The sequence below is a fragment of the Balaenoptera ricei genome, chromosome 6 (genome assembly GCF_028023285.1).
Source record: "Balaenoptera ricei isolate mBalRic1 chromosome 6, mBalRic1.hap2, whole genome shotgun sequence".
NCBI lineage: Eukaryota > Metazoa > Chordata > Mammalia > Artiodactyla > Balaenopteridae > Balaenoptera > Balaenoptera ricei.
The window spans coordinates 86,278,990-86,306,114 of NC_082644.1; the positions used below are offsets into that span (position 1 = coordinate 86,278,990).

The window sequence follows — 27,125 nt, forward strand, 5'->3', positions numbered from 1 at the left end:
GGGCTTTAGTGAGAAGGACCAATCGAACTAATAGGGGGGCGGAGCGTCATACGACGTCAGGCTGAGGCCGCCGCCGCGGGGCCTGGTTATCGCCCGTCCAGCGCAGCCCGGAGTCGCCCAGACCTGAACTCCTACCCAGGTCCCCGGCCTGGCCCCAGCAGGCTCGACCCCGGCCCCGGGCCCGCGAGGACACCGGAGGTCACCCCCCGGGGGTGGGAGCGGAGCCGCGGGTCAGCTCTGCGAGCGCCCGCGCTGGCCTGTCCGGCCCCGCCCCTGCCCCGGGCCATGGCCCAGCCCTTGTCCCGGCCCCTTTTCCTATCCCGATTCGGGCCTTGGCCCCCGATCCCGCCCTCGCTCCGCTTCCCACATCGGTTCCAGCTCCGGCCTGGGTCCCAGCGAATGCCCAGATCCGGGTCCCAGCTCAGGCCCCCACTCCAGTCCCTGGCCTGGCCCCCATCCCAGCGCTTGCCCCTGTTTCACCTCCTTTCCCAAATCCCAGCCCAGCCCTTGTCCCAGACCCATTCTCAAAATTTGCTTAAGGCCGGGGCCCAACCCCTGCCCTTCCTCCAGTCCCCATCACAGCCCCTCCTTCCATCACATCCCCTACCCTTGCATAAGTCCCAATGCCCAGCCCAGCCCAACTCTTTATCCCAGTCTTTGCCCTCATCTCTGTGTTTACCCAGGTCTCTCCCACTACCCAGCCCTCTCTTTCATACCCTGCCCCTCTCCCAGCCTCGACTCAGGTCTGGGCTCCAGCTGCCGTCAGCCTTACTGCTGCTGTTGCTGTTGTCTGTCCTTGGCCCAGGGGCTGGTGAGTGCAGAAGCAGGAAAGACCGAGGCAGGGATGGGGTTCTGGCAGGGAGGGGTGGACTGGAGGGATTCAGGAGAGGTGGGACCTGGGCAGCTAGATCACTGGGGAAGAAGTGGAGAGAAACAAGAAGTCTTACATAATTGAGAGGAATTGGCAGGGTCAGAAGAGTGGTAGCTGTGGGCTTGAGGCTCAGCAGGTGGCTGACAGAGACTGCAAGGTTTTCTTTCTTGAGGTCCATCCGGACTCCACTCTGACTCTTGCTTTTCCAAGAAAGTCCTGAGTGCTTTGCACCTGCTCATGAAGTTTGGTGGGGGAGACATAGTGCCCCAGCAGAGAGCCTCTAGTCCAGTGTGGGAAGATCTGGCCTAAACCTTTGAGGAACTGGGCATGCCTTAAAACAGGGTTAAGAAAGCAGTTTTGAAAATAACATGTAGCAAATAACAAAATAACATGGACATGGGTTAGTTGCCATAAAAATGAATTTTCTTCTTGTAACGAGTTTCATTCCAAATAAGCTTGATTTGCTTAGGAATAATTCCTGACACTTTTAAAGCAGGGTTGAAACTCGGAGACTATTTTACAGATGGGGAAACTGAGGCTCAGCAAGAGATCAATTTGCCCAAGATTATACAGCTTGTCAGTGGCAGTGTGGGGCTAGAAAAAAATTTCCTAATTCCTACCCTATACTGGTGTTTTTTGTTTTTGTTTCTGTTTTGTTTTTCATTGCAATATATGCCCAATAGGAAAACAGATCCAAGTGCAGAAAGGCTCAAAGCACAACCTGTCCTCTCCCCTGTCTTCCCACAAGGGGGCTTCATCCACAAACTATCCTCACTTGTCAGTTGTCAGCCCAGGGCCACCATCCAGTGAGGAAGTGACTCGGACAGGAGAGGGAGATACCCAACTTCCTAATGGGTGGAATGTGGGAGGATGAGGGGGTCCTGGCCATAGGGTATGTGCTGTAAAGATGGCCCCATAATAAAGAGTCATCATGGCCCCAACCCCCAGCCACCTCTGGCGGGTGGCACTCTAGAGCTGATGGGGATGTGCCTGAGGAAGTCTTTGGCAATAACAAGTAGCAGAGCAGCTGAGGGTGGAGGGGCTGCGTTTCAGTGAGCTCTGGGGCCCTGGTTCAGTGTACAAGCTTGAGGAGATCAATGCACGCCAAAGGTCACTGCCCCTGCGGAGATGTGCAAGCTCTATGTGGATGCTCACTGGTATCTGGGCACTTATGTGTCTGTGTGTGTACCTGAGGGATCTGTGGGAATGCTGGGCATGTGCAGTGTGTGTATATGCTTGTGTGTTGCGAAGTGTAGGCGCATGTCTGTTGTGTGCATGTGAGCCTGTGTGTCCTTAGTGCCTATGTTACTGTGTGAGGGGGAGGTACATGTTGTGGCCCATGCATGTTCCTCTTTAGCTCTTCTTGCCCCCCCTGCAGACAGATCACTGAAGCGTCACCTCCAAGTGGATAGTTCCCGGTTGGAGGCAGTGTTGGGTGCCTCCCACAGCATACATGAGTAATCCATCTGCCCCCAGCCAGATTCCTTGAGGGGCTCAGTGTTGGTTACTGCTCAGTGTTGATTACTGCTGCTGGCAGATCGGGCACTCAACAGAGGCAGAAGGCAGGTCAGTTTTTCAGTTTGGGTGAGGGGGAGTCCATTCTGTCAAGCCCAATTCATAGCTTCTATCCCTGCCACCCCAGCTTCTTTGTTCATGAGCCCATTGGGCAGACACTGGGCTGACTAGGAGAGGAGGGTGATTGACAGCCACAGAGCTGTAGAAAGTTGAAAGATGTGGATTAAAACATGATTGCCCAGAAGCAGTTTCAAGTGCTTTGGGAGGACTGATTATAATGAGGTTGGAAATGAGCCCTGACTAGGTCCCACAGCAGGCAGGGCTGCCCTGAGCGCTGTTACTAGTCACTGGCCTGCAGGGGTGCTCTGTGACCTGGTGGTGATGAGAGGTTTCACCTGAGGAGAGACTAGCAGTGTCACAGGACCATGATGGCACAGTCGGTCTCAGTAAATCCTTGGGTCTTTTCCTTGGGCTTGTCTGACTGCAGTTGCATAACCCAGGCATGCCTTGCCATTCGAGGAAATGACCTTTTGTTCTACTGAGTGCTGTCACTAGAAGGGCCAGCCTCAGCCCGTGCGTGTGCGTGCACGCGTACGTCTGTGTGTGTGTGTTTCAGGTGGTGATGGAGAATCACTCTAGCCTCATCTGGAAGCACTGGCGCATCCAAGACAGGTTCGTCTGAGCTTGGTTAGGGCCTTACTTGTGCTTCCTCTGGGACACAGCTCTGTAGGTCCTGGTGAAACCCAAAACCAAAGCTTGGAGTGAATGGGGCTGTGGACACTTTCTCAAACATCTGCCCTCTAGGTTCCTCCCAGCATCCCCAGCTTCTTTTTACTCCCTTTTCCCACCAGGCTATTCTGTGACCTCTGTAGCCCCTAGCCACTTCAGGGTGGCTTAACTAGTCCCCCAGTTCTCCAGGCCATGCCATGTTCCTTTAATCACAGGGCTCTTTGTGCACGTCTGTCTGTTGTTTCCTAAAGGTCATTAGCTGCTTTCATCACCAGCTCTCTGAGAATCTGCACTGGGGGCCTGGCCAGCGTTTCTTCTAACAGTAGCAATGACCCATCTGATGACCCATACCTGGTACCAGCTTTGAGGAGGAGGAGGAGCCCTGCCCTAATTCCAGCAGGGAGTGCTCCAGTGCTCTGCTTTCCTGTAACAATAGTATCCAGGCTATTCAGCTCTTAGCTTTCTGCCTCCTAGTTGTCACAGCCAGGGCTCCTAGGAAACCTTTCTTCCCCATCCATTGGTTCATTTCCCTTCATCCCTCTCTGATACATGACCACTGCCCTGTGAGTGCTGCTCTGTGAGCCTCTCTGGTTCCTGAGCAGTGCTCAGCTTGCAAGGTGGCAGGTCTTCCTTGTTGACAGTTGAGAGTGACCATGTGGCCTGAACTGCACAGACTAGTCCTTGGGTATAAGCGTGGCTTTTGAAGAGCACAGGCCAGTCTAGGGCTAGTGACCTCCACCTATATAGGACGGCTCTCTGCAGGGTGACTCAAGGTTGCTGAAGTTCAGTAGGGCCAACCTTGATCCATGTTCCCTCCTTCAGCAGCCTCCCTTTCCAGATGCTTCTTTCTCTGTTATTTCAAATGCCTCATTTTTGGAGTTACATCTCCCATCTCCAGAGGGGGAAACTGTCAGAATAGGCAAGGCCTGTGGGTATTTCCTACTGGGCTGAAAACTCTGCTTCAAGTTCTCCCCTACCCACTGCCCCTACTCTTGTTCTGAAGCTGCTTGAGTTCCCAACCTTCTCATCTGTCCTGAGGGCATCCTTCTGGGCTTCGCTGGGGCTGGTCTTATGTCTCCAAAACAGTCAGATTCCCCAGAGCTTTGCCTGTCATTTGGGGCCCTCTTCTATCCAGCTGAGCCGCTGGGTTCTTTTCACTGTTACAGCAGTCCTGATCCCTATGTGTTTGCCTGGTAGCTGCTTACACCAGACTTTCCTGCTCACTGGGCTCTGCTCCTGACAGCCATGATCAGGTATCTTGGCATTTCGGCTACAGAGGGCCACTTTCTCCCCACCTCCCACCCCAGCCTCGTCTGGATATGAATATTCCCAAGTGGTCTGAGATTCCACTGGCTTACCAGTTGACTGCCTCACTGGGCCTCCCTCCAGGAAGCGCCCCCAGCCCCTCCTTCTGAATCCCAGAGGCCCTGCTGGCTCTCCTTTCCTCCTCTCCCTGGGGCTCTTGTGGTGGCCTGCCAGCTCCTGTCCTTGCCTCTGCCACCCAAGCAGGCCCCTTGCAGCCTCACCACATTTTCCCCTCCCCTCTGCCGCCCTGAGCCAGTATACAGACAGCTCTTGTGAAGCTTCTGAGAGTTTTTATTGCTTCTGACCACAGGGGAACAGAAAGGGGAAGAAAATAAACAAGGCAGTTTCACAGTTCCATGCTGACTCCCAAGCCCACAGGTGGAGTTCCAGGCTGCTCAGTAGCCTAAGAGTCCATGCCAGCACACACACACACGCACACACGCACACACACACACGCGCGTACACGCACGCACGCGTGTGCACCATCCACAGCTGTTTTGTTAGGCTTGGTAAGAGGAGAACAATGGCTCCTAAGTGAGGGGCAGCTGTGGGGTCCTCAAAAGGGTCCTGGTTTTGCATTTAGACAAATCAAGGTTTGGATCCTCAGTTTGGTCTAGCGTTAAGCCTCAGTTTCCTTATCCGTAAAGAGAGGTCATTTTTCCCAAGGTCACTGTAAGGTTTAAGGCAAATGATGGCGAGGGCAGCGTGAGACCCAGTTCCCGGCCAGAGGAGAGCCTTTGTTGAGTCGGTGCTGTGGGTGAGGCAGCTTGGTGTGCCCGGGGCTTGCTGGAAATGGCCTGTCCTACTTTGCTCCTTTCTCTTCCGCCTGCTCCCCAGGAGGCCTCTTCCTGACTGACTACTCCACCTGCTCACCCCGCAAGCTGAGTCCCTTCCGCTCCTTTGCCAGCACCGAGCTCTTCCACTTCCATGTTCCCGAAGACACATTCCTGGCCATGTGGAACCTCATCATCTTCAAAGAGCAGGGGGGAACCTTTGGGGACCACTGCCCAGACCAAAGTGTGACTGTGTGAGTGTCTGAGTTAACCTCCTCACCCCCGCGTCCAACCCCAGGCCACTTTCCAAACGAAAATGCGAGTTTATGAGTATCTAAGCTGACCTCCTGACCCTGACCCCTGACCCTTGTCCAGATTGAAGTGTGACTGGCTGAGGGCCAAGACCTCTGTCTCCTGACCATTCCTGGCTACTGTGTGACTGTGTGAGCACCCGAGCTGATCTTTTGCCCCTTATGTTCTGACCCCTGACCTGGAACCACTTTGTTGTGTGGGTCAGTATAGCGAATCCACTTGTTTTACTGACGATAAATGACAGTTCTCCTTTCTTTCCCCTGTTTTCCATGTCCCACCCCATTGCCTGCTTTCCTCTTCTCTTCATTCTGGTCCCCCAGGTATTTCCGTTCCGGGGCACCCCCTGTCATCAATCCGCTGCACACACACTTCCCAGGGGACACGGCTGTGCCTGGGGTTTTCTCACTGACTCTCAGCTGGACACTGCCCAACCGCACCTCTGGCATCTTTAACGTCAGCAGCCCCTTACCTGGGGACTGGTTCTTGGCTGCCCACCTGCCCCGGGCCCACGGCCACATCTCTGTCAAGGTGGGTTGATACTGTCCAGGGCAGGAGGGGCCAGAGCTGCTTCTCCATCTCTGGGCTACCTGGCACAACAGCCTTGTGCCAGGGTGGGCAACAGCATAAGGGTGGCTGGCGTGGGGCATAGCTAGAGGTCAGCAGGTCACCTGGTGGGTCAAGACTAGTCTTGTTCTGCATCTTGGTTGGTGATAGCCCTGCAGACTCTTATAGGCTTTAGCCCAGTCGTTAGTCCATTTGGGAGTATACGTTCCTCTTCTATCGGAATTTTAGCTCCTGACACCTTATGGAAGATGGTGAGAGAATACTCTGGGGCAGGGAAACCCTTTCCTGTTAAGAGGAGGCTTTGGGCAACTGGCGTCCAACCTGATTGTTGACGCTCTTTCCCCCAAACATCGACAGTGATTTCATAGAGCAGAGTTTGTTAAAGTCTCCAGTGTTGTAGGGTTGAGGTCAGGCTGCTTCTCCATTCTGGTTTGGAGGGGAAGGAAATGCTGCAGAGTTTTCCTGCCACTCCCAGGTGCTGGGCAGGCTAGACCTCTTCATTACTGTGAGAGGACCTGAAGGTTTCTTGCTCCTGTCCATTGGTGGGAAGGGGGGTGGGATGAGGTGGCCATGTCAGAGTGGGATGGCCACAGGTGTGGGGTCAGTGGTCACGGCAAAGGGCCAAGCGTGAGCTGAGCAGGATTCAAAGAACAGGACATGAAGAACAAGAAAGCGAGTAGGGTTTGGCCACTGAGAATTGGGAGGGGCAGAAATTCCCAGTCAGGTGAGGATTTGACCTGGCCATCTCTCTCCAGGGTGAGTTCCTTGAGGGCAGGGGCCCTGGACTGTGTCAGACTCCCCTCTCCTCCTCCTGCTGAGGCCCAGCGTTCAGAGGTGTTATAATGCTTTTGAATGAGCTGAGAATTACACAGGGACAAGTGTATGGGCACTGCTGTTGTCGGAGATGGGAACTCAGGCTGAGGGAGCGTCTCGAGGCCTCAGTGATAGGCCAGTTTCTCCTGAGAGTGATGTACAGGAGAACCTCCTCTGCAGGCCTGGGAACCCTCTGGGTGAGAGCATGTTGTGAACTTGCCCAGAAGTGGCTCTGGGTTCTAGGTTCTTGACTCCCATCAGAACCAAGGGTTCTTCTATCAGGAGGAATGTCTTCTTAGGTCTTTGGCCAAATCCCAAAGAGCCTGTTCCTGGTCCCAGCTCTGATTCTTGACTCTCTTTGTGAGAAGAGAAAATCTTTCTGAAGCCCTGCTGTAGTTATCCAACAACCTTTCTGATTGAGCAGGAGGAATCTGGCGCCTAGGCCTGGGCTGGGATTATGGGAGCTGAAGCCTGGTTAGGAGAGGTCAGAACCAGGCTTGACGTGCCCATTTGCATCTAGATATAGCGAGTGGGGCCTGGGAAACTTGGTACTGCAAGCTAGAGTCCTATCCCGTAGAGATCCCTGGGGTGTGGTGAGATTAGAGAGAAGAGGGCGCAGTTACCCCTTGCCTGTGACTGGCAGCCGTGTGTGGACCCCATGAGAGACGGAGCTCTCCAGTCAGGCCTGTTCTAGAGGTTGGGGGGCAAGATCTTCTTTGTGTTTCCTCTGAGAATTTGATTATCTTCTGGAATCTTATATGGGCCTGTAAGGATTCTTAAGTTCTCTAGTTAATTCCCTAGAATCAAGCCTGTGGGTGGGTTGTCCAGAGCATTCCTCCAGGGTTCCGTCTTCTCTGCTCGCCTCCTCCTTGTCCCATCGTCCTGACTTCCCATAAGGCTTGGCCAACACAGGAAGTTATTCTGGGTTCAGGGATATCCTTGGGTGGGGACTGAACGGTCCCAGCAGTAAGAAGGCAGCACTGTTCCTCAGCTTTGGGGATGAGTTCAGGCCTCCCTTTAGACCTTAGTCTTTGAGCACCTGCTTTGTTCCAGGCCTTGGGTTGGGTGCTAGGGACACAGATAAATAAGATGTATACTAGTGAGATACAGGAGGTGTTTTAAGAGGACAAAGGAGAGGTGGATAACTCAGCCTGGTAGTGTGGTGGAGAGTTGGTTTTAGGAAACTGTTAGGAAGTGAGACCTGATGTTGAGAAAGCAGGGAAGGGCATTCCAGGTGGTGGGAGTAGCATGGGCTAAAGCTTAGAAGGGAGAACTGAAGTGGTTCAGTGTGGGGCGGTCGTTGGGGTGAGTGAGGGAGCTGGAGGGGTGAACAGAGGCCAGATCAGGAAGGGCCTAGAAGTTTGAAATTTATCCCGAGAGTGATAGGGAGCCTTAAGAGGTTGTAAAAGGGAAGTGACTTATCTGGTCCAGGCCCCTCTCCTGGGCTGTGGTCCCACAGTTCTGCTGGCCTCTGTGTGTGTTATTCACTACTGTATTCCTAGCACCCAGCACAGAGCCTGGCACGTACTGGGGGCTTGGCAAATTGTTGTTGCCCTTCTGCCATCTTCTCAAACTCATGTTTCCAAAACTGATCTCATTTCTCCTCCTTTCCTTTTCTCCTTCTTTCTGTCAGCCTCTTCTGTCTTGACCTGTGCCCTCTATCTCCTTGCCTTTCCTGTGTGGCGCATGTGTTCCTCCTGTGGTGTCCAGCTGCCAGTCTGCCCTGAAGGGCTGCCCTTTGGCTTGTGGGTAACATCTGGCACCCAAATGGCTTATTAGGGGAAGTTCTCCAAATGTCTGGGGCACAGTTCTCCTCGAATGCTTCCTCTTCCCAGCTCCAAGATTTGAAAGTAAATGAAAGCAGATAAAAGAATGAAAACAACAATAAGGAAAGAAAAGGAGCAGATTGTACAGAAGAAAGGATTCAGTTGAATCCACCCACTAGGACCAAGTGTGGCTCAGTATCTCAACTGAAGTGGTTCAAATCTGCTAACAGTCTTCCTTCTGTTCTTCTTCCTCCTTCTAAATTATTTTATTTGTATTTCAAATAGGTAATATATGCACCCGGTACAACATTCGAAAGGTACAAAAGGCATACAGTGAAAAGTAAGTCTTCCTCTTCCCTTTGTCCCCTTTCAGTCCCCACGTTTCCTCTCCAGAGTTAACTAGTAACTAGCTGTTACCTAGTTCCTTATATTACTCTTTCCTTCTTGAGACATTTTCTCCTCTTGCCCTTTGTGACTTTACCGAACTGTCTGATTTTCCTCCTGCCCACCGCCCACTCCTCTGTCTCCTTTCCTGGCTTCTCCTCTGCTTGATCTCTTCACATGTAGTACCCCAAAGTTTGGTCCTAGGACAACTCCTTTTTATTTCTTCATTCTCTTGCTAGGTGTCTCCAGCACAACAGTTTTAAATACCACCTATAAGTTCATGTCTTCCAGGTGTATTAAGTGAGTCCTAATTTCTTTGAATCTCAGACTTTATATCCAGTGGCTTACTTGACATCTCTGATTGGATGTCTAAGACCAGTCTCAAACTTAGCAAGTACATATCCAAACAAAGCCTCAAGTCAAAATCTCTTTAATTCCTATTTCACTTCTCCCAGTCTAAGCCTCTTTGTTCTCTAATCTTCTTCTCAGTAAATGGCACTGCCATTCACCAGTTGCTCAAGCCCCAAATTTAGGTGTCATACTTGATTCTTCTTTTTCCCTTATTTCCCCACAGCTAATCCATAAAGAAAAAGTCTTGTTGACTCTGCTTCTAAAGGATGCCCCGGATGCATCTACTTCTGTTTCCACTCTTAGCACACCTTCCCTTAGCCGCCTCCTGGGCCACCACAGTAACCTGCTAAGTGGTCTCCCTGCTTCCACTCTTGCCCCCTGCCATCTCTCCAGTGCTCATCTACTTCCATGTTGATTGGTGCTAGCTAACTGTGGGCCGGGGCTGTGCCGAGCGCTGGAGTATTCCCACGGAGAAGGCCAAGATCTTTGGGCATCTTCAGTCTGCAGGCCTCACCCAGAGGCTCAGGCCTTACTAAAGAAACTCAGCCCACCTATGCTAGGACAGTCTAGGAATCAATCTAAGGCCTTCCACTCCAGCTTCTTTCAGATTGCTTCTCACTCCACTTCTCACTTTTGGCCCTCCTGGTCCCTCAAACTGCCTTGCTTTGGCTCTGTTCCTTCCAAGACCGCTGATGTTGACTGAGTTTGGATTTTCTCACTTGGCTTCTGCCTTGGCAGCTCTTGAGGACCTGACTTCTGGTGCCCTTTCTGTGGTTCCATTACAGGATGAAGGTCCCTGCTGCACCTTCCCTGGTCTCCACTGACTGAATGCTCCCGTCCACAATAAAGGAGGTGTTAGACATGCACGTTATACAGTTTAAGGAAGGAGCACATCTTAACTAGAGAAGTCATGTCCACTGATCTTTTAGTTAGGGCAACAGCAAGCAAAACGTGGAAGAAAGTGTTTCTTCCCTCTGGACTGTGTAGTAAGGACAGGGGCCGTCTCCCGAGTGTGAGTCCCCACCCTTAGGGCTCATTCACCACAAGATTATTGTGGTGGTGATTCCTACATTAGGAAGTGGGGTCAATGAAATAACTCGTGAGAGTATTTCTGGTCCTTAGGGCTTGACACAAAAGATGAGGGACATCTGCTTTGGATATCAGAGATGGAGGTCTCTGAGCAACGAGGTGGGTTCAGGAGCTCTCTGAAGGGACCTCTTTTTGACACCTGTTCTTTAACTCAACAGATATTTTCTAGCACCTAGTATGTGCCAGGTGGTGTGCTAGGTATTGAGGGTGCAGTGATGCAAAAGGTACAGGAAAATTCCAGGCAGAGGGTAAGGAGATATTCCGGCCTGGCATCCACCAAGGCCCCCTTCCAACCTTGTGGAGCTTTGCTAGAAGTCAGCAAACAAACAAACAGACAAAACAAAACAAAAAAAAGTCAGCAAACAAGCCTTGGCTGGCTTTTTCCATGGCATGGAACTCAGTGGGATGTCAAAGCCTGGAATTCTTGTCCCAGGTCAAGGCTAATGGTATGTCTTGGTCAGAATAACCACATAAGTGAACAGTGGCCTCTAGTTTATTGGGCCAGCATAAGACCATTTGTCCAGAAAATGAGAGAAGCCTAATCAGGAGCCCCCCTCCCCTGAACTGCCTCTGGGATCGAGGTCCCAGAGAGCTGCAAATGCCACAGAAGAGGAGCCAGAATTAATGGGCCTGTCCTCACTGGAGATGCTGCAGGGCCAGAGTGGTGTCCCCCCGAGTAGAGAAGTGTTAGGGATTTTATCCAGAAGAGTAGCTCGGGGAGATGTGGCGGTTCTCCTCCAGTGGCAGAGGAAAGCCAGACTGAGGCAGAAGGAGCAGATGCATCTGTGGGCCCCTGAGGCAGAGCGGTGGTCGGGGGACAGAAGATGGGCTTTGGCTTCATACAGGTCAGAGCTACCCCCAGCTGGGTTGATTCGCTTATTCATTCATTTATTCAGCAAACATTCATCTGTGAGGGGTGCACTTTACTTTAGGCTCTGTGTCTGGGGGAACAAAATAAGACCAGGTTCCTGTTCTCAAGTTACCTGTAGTCTGGAGGTCCCTTGGGAGGCAGAGTGGCTCTTCCCTGGGGGTATTAAAGCAGAGGCTGGACAAGCACTTGGGAGGGGCAGGTGGAGAATAAAGGAAATTAAAGATTCAGATGGGGGAAGTGGGGAGGTTTGGACTGGGAGCCTTTAAGGGGCTTTCTAGTGCCCTTGGAGTGCTAGTGTTCTAAGTTCCTGAGGGCTTGGTGGGGGAATGAGGTGGTTTGAAATTACCTTGAGGGGCTGTCCAGGAATGCTCAGGAGGAGGGGTTATTGGAGGAGGGGCAGGGAAGGCCTGACTGTCAGGAGGGGCCCAGTTTTGAGTCCCTAAACCTCAGCCAATGCTGAGGATCCCAGCAGATCCTGCAGACCTTGGAGGGACCCAGAGCTTAGAGGACCGCGGTCACAGCCCCAGAAGCAGGAGGGCCAGAGGAGGTTTGTCCTCCGCCTCAGCAGGCTGTTCGCCTTCCTTTAGTAGCACCTCGCTGTCTCCCCTCCTGCCACCCCTGCTTGTGTCTCAGGGTCTCCAGGATGAGTGTCAGTACCTCCTTCAGCCGCAGCTGATTGTCCGGCGTTTGTTGGACGTGGCTGTGCTGGTGCCTGGGCGACCCTCCGAGCAGACCCTCTCCCTCCACAATCGCTCAGCCCTGTACAAGTAAGTCAAATACTGCCCCACACCGGGCCCTTCCTGTGTTCCTTCCCCGGCCTCAGCCTACCTGCTGATCCTGCTCTCCCTCTGGCCAGGCTGGACTGCTGAGCCACCCAGAGCCCCAGGGTGGTTCCCACCCCTGCCTCCCCCTCTCCCAGCACAGACGGGAAGACCCGAAAAGGCCTCCGGTTCTTCTGTCCCTTACCCCTCCCTTCTTCCCAGTGTCTCCCTCATCCTGTGTCCCTCTCATCTCTCTGTACCCTGTCTTTTCTCACCTCCAACCTCCCCTCTGCCCAGGGTCTTTGTGCCCAGCTTCACTTACAGGGTTTCAGCGCAGCTGGTGTGCGTGGGGGGCCGCGGGGCATCTGCCTGCCCCCTGACGCTGCGCCTGCGTCCCAAGGCCCCACCCCTGCACAACTCAAGCTCTGTGGCCTGTGGAGGTGCCTCGGTATGCCAGCTGGAGCTGGCACTACCCCCATGGGGGCACTGGGTCTACGTGCGTGTGGAGACACCATCCCGGGGCCCTGGCAGGACCGTCTGCTTCCAGCTGTGCGTACGGTTGCAAGGTCAGAAGCCCCCCACCTGCGCCAGCCACCCAGCTTGTGCCGACCTATGTGGCTGGGAGGAGGCAGGCACAGTGGCTGTGTTCACTGGTCCTCGGCCACGTCCCTATGACCTCCCCGGCCCAGCCCAGGCTCCTTTACTCGCCAAAGCCCGCCCACTTGGAGCTTCAAGTCATTGGAAGACCTTCAGATCTTTTCTTGGTACCTGACTTGGGGCTCACTAAGGGACCTCATTACTCTCCTTGATTTAATCTCTCAGTGTCCTGGAGTAGGCAGGGGACAGCTAGGACTTCTGGGACATGGTCCTTGCCAAAGCCCTTGCAAGTCAGTGAGAGGGTCCATCACCTGTTTCAGCAGTGTCCTCACTGCCCTTGGGGCAGGAGAGATGACCTTGAGTCCCTTCAACATGACATTCCATTAGCTGTGACCACTAGGAAGCCCCTGGACCCTGTCCTGTGACCTTAGATGCCAGACGCCAAAGGGACGTTGGATTCCAGTTCTTAGCCTCCCCACTCTTTGTTATACCCTGTGGGGCTTAGATCCGGTGTGTGGTGGGGCTGCAGGGCTGTGAGGGTGGCAGGCCTCAGCTCTGATTTCCTCTGCCCCACAGAGTGCCCACAGCCCAGCCTGTCCCGTGCCCTGGTCCCCGGAGCTGCCATGAACATGCCCCAGTCACTGGGCAACCAGCCACTGCCCCCAGAGCCGTCATCCCTCGGGGCCCCTGCCGAGGGGCCCGGGGCCACATCCCCACCTGAGCACTGCTGGCCAGTGCGCCCGACGCTGCGCAATGAGCTGGACACCTTCTCCGTCCACTTCTACGTCTTCTTTGGCCCCAGCGTGGCCCTCCCCCCTGAACGCCCAGCCGTGTTTGCCCTGAGGCTTCTGCCAGTGCTGGACAGCGGAGGTGTCCTCAGCCTGGAGCTCCAGCTCAACGTGGTACTATTTGTGGAGAGTGGGGAGGTCGCCCTTTGGGGGAACCCGAAGGGGAAGGTGTCAGGGTGAAGGGGCCCTTACCTCCTGCAGGAAGCCTGTCTAGGTTGCTTTCACCTTTCATGGTTAGAGACCATGCCTCAGCCCAATTCTGGTCAACAAACATGCCCTGAGTATTTACTACACATGGGCTGGGTCAGCCAGGGCAGCTGAGCAGTCTGGATTTTCCCAGTTTTATAGGCTTACCTGCCACTCACTAAGGGCCTCTCTCTATGGCAGGTGTTTACTTTTTCTCGCATATCTCCTGTGATGGGGAGCTCACCACCTCTTGAGGCCACTCTGATTGCTAGAGGCATTCTTTTTTTTTTTTTTCAAAGTTTTTTTTTTTTTAAACTTTGGGTTTATTTATTTATTTTATTTTTGGCTGTGTTGGGTCTTCGTTTCTGTGCGAGGGCTTTCTCTAGTTGTGGCAAGCGGGGTCCACTCTTCATCGCAGTGCGCGGGCCTCTCACTATCGCGGCCTCTCTTGTTGCGGAGCACAGGCTCCAGACGCGCAGGCTCAGTAATTGTGGCTCACGGGCCTAGTTGCTCTGCGGCATGTGGGATCTTCCCAGACCAGGGCTCGAACCCGTGTCCCCTGCATTGGCAGGCAGATTCTCAACCACTGCTCCACCAAGGAAGCCCCTAGAGGCATTCGTGACATTCCATCAAAGTCTGCCTCCATGGATTTTTACCCACTGACCTTTGTTTTGCCCCAGAAGCTATATCCAGTAGTCTACCCTGTCCTTTTTTTTTTTTTAAAGGAACTCCTTTATTTATTTATTTATTTATTTATTTATTTATTTTTGGCTGTGTTGGGTCTTCGTTTCTGTGCGAGGGCTTTCTCCAGTTGCGGCAAGCGGGGGCCACTCTTCATCACGGTGCGCAGGCCTCTCACTATCGCGGCCTCTCTTGTTGCGGAGCACAGGCTCCAGATGCGCAGGCTCAGTAGTTGTGGCTCACGGGCCTAGTTGCTCCGCGGCATGTGGGATCTTCCCAGACCAGGGCTCGAACCCGTGTCCCCTGCATTGGCAGGCAGATTCTCAACCACTGCGCCACCAGGGAAGCCCTTTTTTTTTTTTTAATAGACATTTTTCAGAGCAGTTTTAGGCTTACAGAAAATTGAGGAAAGTACAGAGAGTTCCCCTCTTTCCCCACACAGTGTCCCCTATTACTCACATCTTGCATTAGTGTGGTACATTTGTTGCATCCCTATCCAATTCTAACAGCCCTTCGGATGCCTCTCAGCCTTGCCAAAGCTGAACAGCCTCAGCATCTTAGACTTCTCATCCTCTGCTGTCTCCTCTGGTCATACTTCTGGTCATCATGCCTCTGAAATAAGTGATCCAAGGTGGTCTGACCTGGGTGGCAGGCAGCATTTGTGCAACCTGAGATCAAGTTACCTCTTTCAGCTGCTGCCTCACACTGTGGGATCACCTGAGGCTTGTGGTAGACTAAGACCTCTGGATCTTTTTCCTTTTCCTTTTTTTGCTTCAAAACAATTGTATACATTTTTATTATAAAAATAATAGGATCACATATAAAGGCTTTGGAAAATAGAGGAAGACACCTCCATAACACAACTGCTTAGCTTTTTGGTATATGTCCTCCTAGTCCTTATCCAAATTAACTGATGTGTTTATCTAGTTGTAACCAAGGACCATGCACATTTTCATGCCCTGAGATTGGTTCATGTGAACCGCTGCCAATTCCTATCTCATATTTTTGCAGCACACTTTTTAACCTGAGTGGAAGAATTTATGTCCATCTTTGAGACATTGCCTAACACTGGTTTGGACCTTGCATTTTCACTGCTTTGTGTAATTCACACACTTGAAAAGCTGGCCTTCTAAACCTCTTAGTCATTATTTTCAGCACTGAACAAGACTGGGCTGAGGGCAGAGCCCTGTGTCAGGCCATTGGCAACTGTCTTGGGTTGGCGTTGATCTAATTATTTATCTACTGTTCCCTCAGCCAAAAATCCTTTTAACTTTACTATCCCTCAGCCCTGGGGCAGGGATCATTTTCCTATCACCCACCTGAGACCTGGTCTGTGTCTTGAGGTGGTGTTTTATGGGACATGGCTCAGAACTTTCTAGTGATCCTGCTGGTCAGGACAGAGCTGACTCTTCAACCCCAAGATGTTCCTTATTTTCATACTCAAATTCTCTGTGTTCTGGCTAAGACTGTATATGTTCTGTGTTTGCTTATTGCCATGCCTTTGGGCAATGACAGTGAAGTCTTGATTTGACCTTGAAACTATAGAGCCTATGTCAGAGACCAGCCCCACCCATACTGACTCTTCCTCAGTATCCTGAGAGGAGAGGCCCACCTCCCCTGCTGCTTTGCCCTGTCTCTCTCTACATTCTTGTCTATTTTCTCTAAAAGGCATCTGCTTACATTCCAGCCATCTGCATGCTATGACACTGCTGCACACCTCAGACAGCCTGTTCTATTTATTCTGAAAGGTATATTGGCACACCTACTCTGATCTTTTCCTCAAGTATTTTGATGTTTTCCCTTGGATCAAAAACTGGACATTTGGCTCAGAGAACTGCATACCTAGAGGACATTTCTTCTTTGGCTCCCACCAGAATGGCTTTTGCTGAAAAATACTTTGGCATATAGCCCTGGGCTTGCATTGAGGGAAGTTATGAACAAGTTGTATGAACTTCACTCTCGCAGCTAAGGATAGGAGGCGGGGCAGCACACAGTGCTTCTTTGATGTGAATTTAACTGAGAACCACCCCTTTGGGTGCAGTGCTTCTCCTGAGACTCTAACTTTTATCTTGTGGACTCACAAATGTGGTAACTCACGTTTTCTTCTTTGCTTTGGTTGCTTGGAAGTCAGCAAATATATGGCCCACATCTAGGGACAGATTTGTAAATTTCCCTCATGTATTTATTTTATCCTGTTATAGGTATTTAATAAGCTGCCTCAAATCCTTCTTGAATGAGGTGAGCTTATGGCATCCTGTTACCTTTATTCTTGTAGACAACCCTTTCCGTTTACTCCTGTGGATATCCAGTTTCTTTTAATCCCAGCCAGTTTGCTACATTTAATCCCGTAGGCGTCCTATTACCACTGCTCAGTACCTAGAATCATTTCACCTGAGGAAGAGTGCATTTCTTTACATGCCTCCCGCCTTCAAGGCCCAGGTGAAGATGTGAAGATGACTGACGAACCTTACAATCACCTTTGTTTACAACTAGTGTCTACATCCAGCAACAGTGGTCTTCCCCTTCCCCCCATCAAGCTAGATAGGACTGAAAAAGTGGGTGTTGTCTCTTGCCTGGACAGAATTTAAACAATTCTTCCCAAAGAAAGGATTCAGAAGTGGCCTTGCCTTCTCATCAGTCTTTGAAAGATCTCTGCTGTGGAAGATCTGGTGTTTCCCAGTTTTTCTGTTGTAAGAACGAGGAGGTGAGGGGTGGGGAGGGTGCTTCCGTGTGGAGAGCACCTGCAGGTACGGGGTGTCCAGTGAGGGCCTGGAGGGGTTTCTGGGGAGGGGTTAAGAGGTGGAGGAGTCTGGCGGGGGGGCTGGTGGGAGGACCTGGATGGTGTGGCCGCCTCATCTTTATACCCGCCCTGCCCAGAGCTCCCTGCGCCAGGAAAATGTGACCGTGTTCGGATGCCTGACTCACGAGGTGCCCTTGAGCCTGGGGGATGCAGCAATGACTTGTTCCAAAGGTGGAGTGAGGAACCGGGGAAGGAGGGGGGGCTGGAAGTCGGGGGTACGGGGGTGGGTATGGAGGAAGGATGGGCTAGGGCGTCTGGGAACTGGAGGCAGGCGGGTGAGGGTTCTTTAGGTCCTGACCCCACACTGACTCCTCCCTTCTCCCCTCAGAGTCCCTGGCCGGCTTCCTCCTCACGGTCAGTGCCACCTCCCGAGTGGCCAGGCTGCGAATCCCATTCCCGCAGACGGGGACCTGGTTCCTAACCCTGCGCTCCCTGTGCGGGGTGGGGCCTCGGTGAGCGGGACGGGGCGCGGCAGGGCGCGGCGGGGCGGGGCGCGGCTGCGCCCGGGCCCGGTTGATTGGCAGTTTGTGCGCAGGTTCGTGCGGTGCCGGAACGCGACGGCCGAGGTGCGGCTGCGCACTTTCTTGTCCCCGTGCGTGGACGACTGCGGGCCCTACGGCCAGTGCAAGCTGCTGCGCACGCACAACTATCTGTACGCGGCCTGCGAGTGCAAGGCCGGTGAGCCGGCTGGGCTGGCGAGGGAGCCCACCCGGGGCGGTCGGGAGGGAGGTGGCAGCCTGAGTAGCCGGGTTTGAGGGGGTGCGGAGTCAGGGTGGGACCATCCTCCTCTGGCAGTGGCGTCGGGCTTGAGCAGAGGCCGCCAGCGGAAGTGTCCGCTGAAGCCTGGGCTGCCTTCTCACCTCTTCCACCCTGTGCCTCTCTCATCCGCAGGATGGCGGGGCTGGGGCTGCACCGACAGTGCGGATGCGCTCACCTACGGATTCCAGCTTCTGTCCACACTACTGCTCTGCCTGAGCAACCTCATGTTTTTGCCCCCCGTGGTCCTGGCCATTCGGAGTCGATATGTGCTGGAAGCGGCTGTCTACACCTTCACCATGTTCTTCTCCACGGTATGCGGTGGCATCTGTGTCTTCACCGAGTCCTTACCCATGGTGGGGGGGGGGGGTGAGAGTCTACATTTCCACCACGGGGTTTGGGGATGTCTACACCTTCATGGTATGAGAATGTCTCCTCTTCACTGTACAGCAGTGCTTCCTGACCACTTCGTATCATGGCATGCGAACATGATAATTTTTATAAGGCACATTGGGATATATGAACAAGGCTCTTTGCGATTTAAGATAACAAATAGTCACTGGAGACAGTGTGGGGTCTCCAGCGACCCGCACCCTGCCTGTCCACTCCAAGGGCTGAGGGGACCTTTACCTCAACACACTGGCTGAGAAACTCTGACCTACAGTTTGGAATTGTGTCCACACAATTCCCCTGAGATGCTACATCTAGGCATCTTTTCATCTCATCCCTGGGCTCTTGGTATCTTGTGATGTACAGTGCCTGCCTATGAGCACTGCAAACATCTTAGATGGATTCAGACTTTTCCACATGTCTTAGCAACAAGGATATCACAAAAACCAATACATGCCTCCCTGTTGTCCAGTATTAATAGATCAGACATATATCCAAATTACAAAAATCCTACTTATCATCCAGGAGAAAGTGGGGGGCAAATGTCCTGAAACTGAGTCATGGTCTAGGGTCCCGGTTGTTTCTCCACAGGTGAGGAACAGTGGGCTGTAACCGAGCCATGTAGCAAGACCTTGGCCACTTAAGCTGCATGAGAACAGCACACCCCAGTTTTGTTTGACTGGTTCCCTTTTTAGGCCTGCTCTGACAATGCCCCACTCTGTTTTTATATTCAACATTGTTTCTCTCTCTCTCTCTTTTTTTTAGTTTCCAGATCCTTTTTATATTGTTGCTCACTAAATCCTCTAGCAACAGCTCTTTCACCAGCGCACTCTTGGTTATGTGCAGATCTAATGTGGTTTGCAATTAGTAAGAACACCTAAGTGTGTCAGGAGCCTGGAGCGTGTGAGGAGAGCGTATCCATTCTCCTGCACTTCACAAAGCATCCTGGGCATTGGCTCCAGGGTATTCAGTATCAGATGACTTCTTATCTTCTGGATTTGATGGCATATCATCCTGAAAAGAAAAGACCTTCCCCTAGTAGGAACGCTGGGGGAGTCGAAAGTGCCTGGCATCACATACAGTGCTTCCACTTTCTTAAATAAGGCAGTAAGCAAATGATCAAGGAGAAGGTACTGGCTCTGAGGTGTTGAGTAAAGTCCTGCTCTGACTCCTGTTTTTTTTCCACACGTGCCAAAGTGTAGAGCTACTTGTGATTCATTTTTCCCAGGCAGATTTCCTCTTGTCCCTCTTTCCTGTTCTTTATTTAGTTTAGACTTATTTCATTCCTCAGCAGTCTCCATTTAAGGACCCATCGGTCATATTGCAGGTATCAGCACCAGCATAGTAGGCGACAGTCTTCTTCCTTGTCTTCAAATCCAGGACAGTCTACACCTGGAAGTAGTGTGTCACTTCCTACGCAGGGTCTGGGAGCAGACAGTAGCTTTGTTCTTCAGGAGTTTAAAATTCAAAATGTAAATAAGTAAAAAAAGCAAAACAAAGCAAGCCACAAACCCAGCACTTGATTTTGTATATAGCCGACAGTTCAGATAACTATAACAGAAAAACAACATCTACTGAATACATGCTGTGTGTGAGACACTGCTCGTCGAATCCTCCCCATAACGCTGTAATAATAGAGAGGTATTGCTATTATTATTATCCCTGTTTTGCAGATGAGGAAAGTTTAAATACTTTGCCTAAGGCCTGAGGTGAGTGGTAGAACCAAACTTCTCACTCAGCCTGCCTCCTGATCCCTCTCATGTAATCATTGAGATGTAGTGTTCCCCTTGCATAGGGTAGTGAGCGTGCATTGATACATTTCTAACCTGACTTCAGTTTCTCAGAAGTCCTGGAGTATGTAGAAATACTAACGACCTCACTTTAGTAGTTCTCAAATTCTTAAAAGATAAAAAGAGCCAATCAAAAGGTCAGGAAATATAACCAAACCAAATACAAGAAATCACAGGGAAAATATATCAGACATTGCGGTTGTGCACCTCTAACTCATACAGTTAAAGCCACATGTCCTTCACAGTGCTAGAGGAGTCTTCATAATTGGATCCCAAAAGACCCAGACAGAGCTGACATCCTGGGGCCCCTGCAGCCTTCCTGGCTGATTGCTGAGACCCTGGCTGCAAGCCCACCTCCTCATTACCTCTTCTGTTCCTCACACCAGCACAAGTAATTCTCAGTGGCCCTTGGCAAAATCCCATGACTGTTTCCAAGAGGAAACGGAAGCAGAAAATAAGAGAACAGCAGGAAGTTTCATTCTATCCCGAGTACAAATATTCTAATCTTTGTATGGATTGAATATATTTGCGTCTCCAATTTTAAATTCTGTGGTGCCAGGATACTCTGTTTTGGAGCGTTAGACAAACTGTATAGTTATGTTATAAAAGTATAAAATTCCACAGAAAAAAACAATTTAGGATAATTTTCCAAAATTATTTTGTAAGTAAAGAAATGTTCAAAGCTGAGGAAGGTGTCAAATTAGATTATACTAATAGAAGCCAGTTAGTAGTCTGAATTTCTTTTCTTAAATCCCCCAATCTTTCTGTGTTATTTCTACCACTTCTTTTTATTGCTGATGATAAAAGGAATACTAATCTAAAAATTAGTCCACAATTTTCAGTGAGACAACAGTAGTGCAATATATATATATATGTAATATATATAATTTTTTTTTGCATAAGGGAAAGTTTATTAGTGTGGGGATATTCTCCCATGAATATACATGGCATAAAGTATAAGATGACTATAAGGTGACTAAAATTTACTGGGCACATACTGTGTGCCAAACATATAGGAGAGTATTCCAGACGTTCAAGGTAGAGCTTCCCAGGTGCCACTATAACTCAGCCTTCAGTAGCCCACTCCAACTTTCGGTTGAGCCAGTTGCTTCTAGGTGATGGGTAAATGGTTACACCAGTGAAATCTATGGTGGTGAGCAATTTGCTTTACCTCATTTACTATAAATTGTGCCTCCTGGTTAGAGATGGTGCTGAATGGGTGCCATGGCAATCGATAATGGATCCTGCACCATGAATAGTAAAGCAGGCTGAAGCACTGCAGGCAGAAGAGACAAACATATGCCTAGAATATATGATAACAAGATGCTGTCTCCTCTGGGTTGAGGAGTTTCAGTGAAGCAAGCTGCCACAGGTTGTTGGCGGGTTTCCCTAGCAAAGTGTGCCCCGGGAGGGAGTCAGTGATGGACTTTACTGATGGCATTTTTGGACATTCAGCAGTGACAGTAGCCAGATCAGGATTGGTGAAATGTAGATCATGTTGTTCACCTCACACTGCAGTTTTATTTATTTTTATTTTTTTAATATTTATTTATTTATTTTGGCTGCACCGGGCCTTGGTTGCGGCACGCGGGATCTTCGTTGCGGCATGTGGACTTCTTAGTTGCGGCATGTATGTGGGATCTAGTTTCCTGACCAGGGGTCGAACCCAGGCCCCCTGCACTGGGAGCACGGAGTCTTACCCACTGGACCACCAGGAAAGTCCCCACACTGCAGTTTTAATTTAACTCTACCCCTAAGGGTTTTCTACAACCTTAAACAATCTCTTTGACTTTCTAGTATACTTGTAGAATAATCAGTCATAGAAGATTAGAGAGATGATATCCCCCAAAACCTCTCCACTCCAGAGATGATCTCTCCATTATTCCCCACTCTTTTTTTCAATGTAGAAATTCCTAGGAGGAAATCAGCCTTCAATTAATTATTTTCTTAGATGTGTCTTCAATGTTACGTGATTCAGCTTTGCTTTTTTTCTGCTGATATATATATATATTTTAATCTTTTTAAAATTTATTTATTTATTTATTTTTATTTTTGGCTGTGTTGGGTCTTCGTTTCTGTGCGAGGGCTTTCTCTAGTTGCGGCAAGCGGGGGCCACTCTTCACATCACGGTGCGCGGGCCTCTCACTATCGTGGCCTCTCTTGTTGCGGAGCACAGGCTCCAGACGCGCAGGCTCAGTAGTTGTGGCTCACGGGCCTAGTTGCTCCGCGGCATGTGAGATCTTCCCAGACCAGGGCTCGAACCCGTGTCCCCTGCATTGGCAGGCAGACACTCAACCACTGTGCCACCAGGGAAGCCCTCTGCTGATATTTATCCTCTCTTATCTGAGATTGAAAGATTTATTACAAGTCCCTCTCCCAGAAGTGTTTGGGCATTTCCTTCTGTATACCTGAAAGTCAGGCATATGAAACAAGTGCTTGGTGAAGTGTGAAAGGTGAAATTAATGCTTTAAAATAAAATCCAAATCATAAAACAGTATTGGGTAATTTAGTGAGCAATAGTACGTATATCCGGTCTTGGAGGTAGAGAAATAGAAAAAGGCCAAAATATTGATTTGTTTAGGAACCAAATTAGTTCCCAATTAATCACATATAAGAGAAAGAATTAAAAAATAAACCTTTGAGGCATATTCAAACATTAATTCTAATACTGATATGGGCCCACATGAAAGTCTCTCCAAGTTTCCCAGTAAGAACTCATTTTCTCTATTTAATAATATAAAAGAGGGATTTATGTCCCCAAACTTATAAACCCTTTGAAAAGCCTGGGATACTCACTTAAAACATGATAATTCCAGAGCAGTCTCTTCCTGAAGGGACAACATTCTTTACCTCCAAAGTGAAGGGAAAGAAAGAGGATAGGTACACAAGTTTAAGACTTGCAGTTTAAAATGCGAAGGAATCGAACCCAAGGTTTCCCAATGTCAATTAATATCCCTGAGTTTTATTTTTCTTTTTCTAAACTCCTAGCTTCTCCCTGCCCTTATGTTATTCACCCTCTCCCCTCTGTTGGTTGAAGTTACACATTTTGCAATTTGAATGACTGGATGAAATCTTCAACAGGTTCAAAAGAAACATTAGCAATTTCTTTCGCATCCTTTGTCTCTCAAGACTAAACTTTTGAGTCTGTTTTCCCATCCTGTTGGTGGCAGCTCTGCATCTGGGCTGGCTTCTGTCAGCTTTCACAACAGACCTGCTTCAGTTTCCCACCTGCTTTCCCTAAGGTCGCTGCCGTTTCATCAGTGAGGTTGCGGTGTCATGGTTTGTGCTGTGAGTTCGGGATATAATGCTCCTTTTCCCTGAACTCTTCTTCCTGACCTCGCCTCCACCTTCTCGTTCTCAGCTCTGACTCATTCAAACAGGAGACTAGGCTCTCCCATTTTCATTTTCCCCAGGAGTTACTGAGACCCCACTGCTGCCAGTGAGTGAAATTGTGATATTGCTCCGCTATCTCTCTCCTCAGCTGTGGGCTGGATATCCCTGCCCCCTCCCTGCCCACACCCAGAGCCATGCCTCTGGAGGCCTGGATACCTGTCTCACTGAGGTCTATAAGGCTGTCTCTCTTTTGGGCTCAGAGCCCTTGTGACTTAGGGTTGCCTTTTGATAGAATGATGAAGAAACTGATGTGGGCTGAAAGTAGTGCCTAAAGGGTCCATCCAGTCAGTGATCAAGCCACTTCAAAGGCTGCCTTTTGATGGTACAACACAGCCTTCCTGCCCCAGCTTCGGTTCAGCCTGATGCATTTCAGCCCAATCCTGGCAACTACACTGAGTTGTTTCTCCTATCAAGAGGTGCTCTCAGTAGCCATGGCTCCCTGAGGACCTGGGGTAAAGTGCAGGTGACAGAGGTCAAACAGATTGATTCGCAGAATCTTAGGAGACTTTTTTGATCCCCTAAAATCTGCTGGCGTGTCTCAAACTCAGCTCCAATGAGTAGATTTTGGTCAGGTTTACATAGGTCAAAACCTTTTTCTTTCCCGTTATAGCTTCGTAATTTTTCTTAACCCTGCTTCCATTACCATAATAACCCAATCTTCCTGACACGGAGCAGGGGCGATGTTGGGAGATGGGAGAAGTGAGCATGCCACTGTGATGGTTGTTCTCAGTCAGAGCTGTTTGTCTTCAGAGACCTTGCCCAGTCTCTTTTCTTTGGGTGGGCTCGTAAGGCACATGATATAGAAGGACGCGTGTTCCTACATCTCTGCACCAGATATTCTTGAAACCATCCATGGCCTTAGTGTTTAGCATCAATAAGTACTCAAATTACCTAAATTCTACACAGAAGTTCAAAGAAAGGTGACAGCAAATGTTCCAAGACAAAATAAACTTGAACTCAGGTTATCCCTGGGTCACTGTTTTCGCAATAAGGGAATGCAGGCTGCCGGAGGTCCTGATAGCATTATCCAGCGGGGCACAGGGGTTGCGACCACAGACCCAAGGGCTGATGGCAGAGCTTGGTTCCTTAATTGGGGTGCCCAGTATAGCTTGTTCCAGTTCCACTTGTGTCCCCTGCACCCCACCTTTAAGCTCCTCAATACCCTATTCTTTACTGTGTTCCCCACTGTGTAGGGTAGGTGAGCACTGTCCCTTCCCTATGTTCTTCCCGTGGTGTAAAGTGCCATGCTATTTTCCATGGCTTTAGGGACTGCCTTTTTTCTTACTGTCCCCCCACCTCTTCCCCCATGGCATTGGGCGGGAGAGGATGCAGAGGACCAATAAGTGCAAGGTCTGAAGGTGAAGCATAACTCAGAGTCTGAGCTAACAGACAGGGCTTGGGGTCTGGATTGGCCAAGAGGCCAGATTCCAGCCTCAGAGCTTGGGCCAGGATTACAGGTGGGACCCACGCGAGCACAAGGGGATACAGGCAAGGATTGGCCTCAGCTTGAGAGACCTGGATCCCCTGGCTTGGTGCTCTCACAGCACATTCCAGAAGCAGGAAGATTAGGAAGGTGAGGACGAGGCTTAGGGCTGCCAGATACGTACAGCCTAAGACACAGACCGGGCCTCCCTACCACATTCTTCTCAGGGTTGGGGAGTTGGGAATTTCCCAGTTCTGCTCAGTCTGTGCCCTCTGACCTCCGCTTTTCTGACAGCAGCACGCCACCCCATGGCCTCTTTCTCCGGTTTTGTAGACCTGGACCTTTGCCGCAAGTTCTCTCAATGCCTGTCCTCTCTTCCTCCAGTTCTACCATGCCTGTGACCAGCCAGGCATTGTGGTTTTCTGCATCATGGACTACGACGTGCTGCAGTTCTGTGACTTCCTGGGCTCTTTAATGTCCGTGTGGGTCACTGTCATTGCCATGGCTCGCTTACAGCCTGTGGTCAAGCAGGTCAGTCCAGAGTGGGCCCTGGGGGACAACCATAGCCAAAGTCTACTTGAAATCCACTTCCCCATCTCTCCTGGGGGCATTGCCGAGTGCCTCTCACCATCCCGGCCCAGCCCCTGGAGACCTCTTTCTCTAGGTGCTGTACTTGCTGGGGGCTATGCTGCTGTCCATGGCTCTGCAGCTTGACCGGCATGGACTCTGGAACCTGCTTGGACCCAGTCTCTTTGCCCTGGGGATCTTGGCCACAGCCTGGGTAAGGTTGGGAGGGCTGGGGGCGGGGAGGTCCCAGCAGGACTTGGGTGCAGGGACTTGGGTATCTGGTTCCCAGTTTAAGGTGGGCTTGGACCCTGTCGTCATCACTGTGCTGCTCACAGCGCTGCACTCCAGTCTTGGCAGATGCCTTCAGGTCACCACCAGGGCTCAGGGGAAGCCTGAGAGTGACCAGCAGTGGCTTGGGTTCCAAGGCGTCGCGTTCCTGAGCCCCACTTCTCTGCCTCCCCCAGACAGTACGCAGCGTCCGCCGCCGGCACTGCTACCCGCCCACGTGGCGCCGCTGGCTTTTCTACCTGTGCCCAGGCAGCCTTATCGCGGGCAGTGCCATCCTGCTCTATGCTTTTGTGGAGACCCGAGACAACTACTTCTACATTCACAGCATTTGGCATATGCTCATCGCTGGCAGTGTGGGCTTCTTGCTGCCCCCTCGTGCCAAGACTGACCGCCAGGTCCCGTCTGGAGCCCGGACCCGGGGCTGCGGTTACCAGCTGTGCATCAATGAGCAGGAGGAGCTGGGCCTTGTGGGCCCGGGAGGGGCCACTGTCAGCAGCATCTGCGCCAGCTGAGAGGGGCTTTGGGCTGCCCTTGGGGAACGTGAACTCTTCCTCGGGGCAGAGAGCCCTTCCTTGGGTTCTTCCTGGGAGCATGGAGTCCTCCCAGGGATAAGAGACAAGTTGTATTTCTTGAGGACATGGAGTCTTTCTTAAGGACACGGAACTCTTTCAGGGACCTGGCACACTTCCCGAGGGCCTGGAGTCCTCCTGCATCTTAAGGACTGGAGCCCGTGCAGGGCCACAGAGCCCCCTCAGGACCAAGGAGTCCCTCCCAGGGGTGTGGAGCCCTTCCCAGGGTATGGAACCCTCCCGAGGATATGGATTCCTTCCCCGGGAGACCAAGCCCTCTCAGGGACATGGCATCGTTCCTAAGGAAACGGAGTCCATCCTGGGGAAGCTGAGTCTCCAGATCTTCCCAGCAGCTCAGCAACTATGGGCTCAGGCTTCCTTCCCAGAGGCAGCATCTGGGCTGTGCTGCGCTGGGAGGGGGATGCAGGACAGATGGGGCTGGGACTGGGGCTGGGGTGGCTGGTATCCTGAGTTGATGCAGGTGGAGTCTGGTGTGTCTCCAATGAAGTATTTGCTGGTTCTGTGCTGCCTTTTTTTTCCCAGGGGAAAGGGTGTGGGGAGGGGAGGGAAAGAGGGACCCTGAGACAATCAACAGGGGTGACGGAGCCCAGCTGGCATGAGCTGCTGGAGCTATTGTCTGAGACTTTTGCCCCATTGTGTCAGGCTGCAGCAGCCAGGAGTAGGGAGTTGTGTGAGTCTGTGTGTGTGTACTTGCTGAGATGATTTCAATCAGTGAGACAGACCTCCCTTGTGGTGCCCACACCCAATAGGGAAGGAGGCTAAGGGCTCAGGA

At 51.1% G+C, this 27,125-nt stretch overlaps 1 protein-coding gene across 6 annotated transcripts; it reads left to right on the forward strand.

Moving 5' to 3' along the window:
- The first annotated feature begins 67 nt into the window (after positions 1–67).
- On the forward strand, positions 68–26,853 carry TMEM8B (transmembrane protein 8B). Of its 6 annotated transcripts, none has more exons than XM_059925062.1 (13): positions 68–139; positions 733–811; positions 5,826–6,033; positions 11,977–12,110; positions 12,402–12,670; positions 13,278–13,603; positions 17,234–17,327; positions 17,485–17,608; positions 17,692–17,834; positions 18,048–18,226; positions 25,293–25,439; positions 25,573–25,689; positions 25,944–26,853. In XM_059925062.1, the coding sequence occupies exons 6-13, from the start codon at positions 13,325–13,327 to the stop codon at positions 26,373–26,375; spliced, it is 1,515 nt and encodes a 504-aa protein (XP_059781045.1). In that variant the 5' UTR covers positions 68–139; positions 733–811; positions 5,826–6,033; positions 11,977–12,110; positions 12,402–12,670; positions 13,278–13,324; the 3' UTR covers positions 26,376–26,853. The 6 variants fall into 6 exon arrangements, with proteins under 6 accessions (XP_059781045.1, XP_059781041.1, XP_059781042.1 ...); XM_059925058.1 differs by lacking the exon at positions 68–139 and adding an exon at positions 5,258–5,447 and having other exon boundaries at positions 143–811; XM_059925059.1 differs by lacking the exon at positions 68–139 and adding an exon at positions 5,258–5,447 and having other exon boundaries at positions 143–811; positions 25,940–26,370.
- The last annotated feature ends 272 nt before the right edge of the window (positions 26,854–27,125 follow it).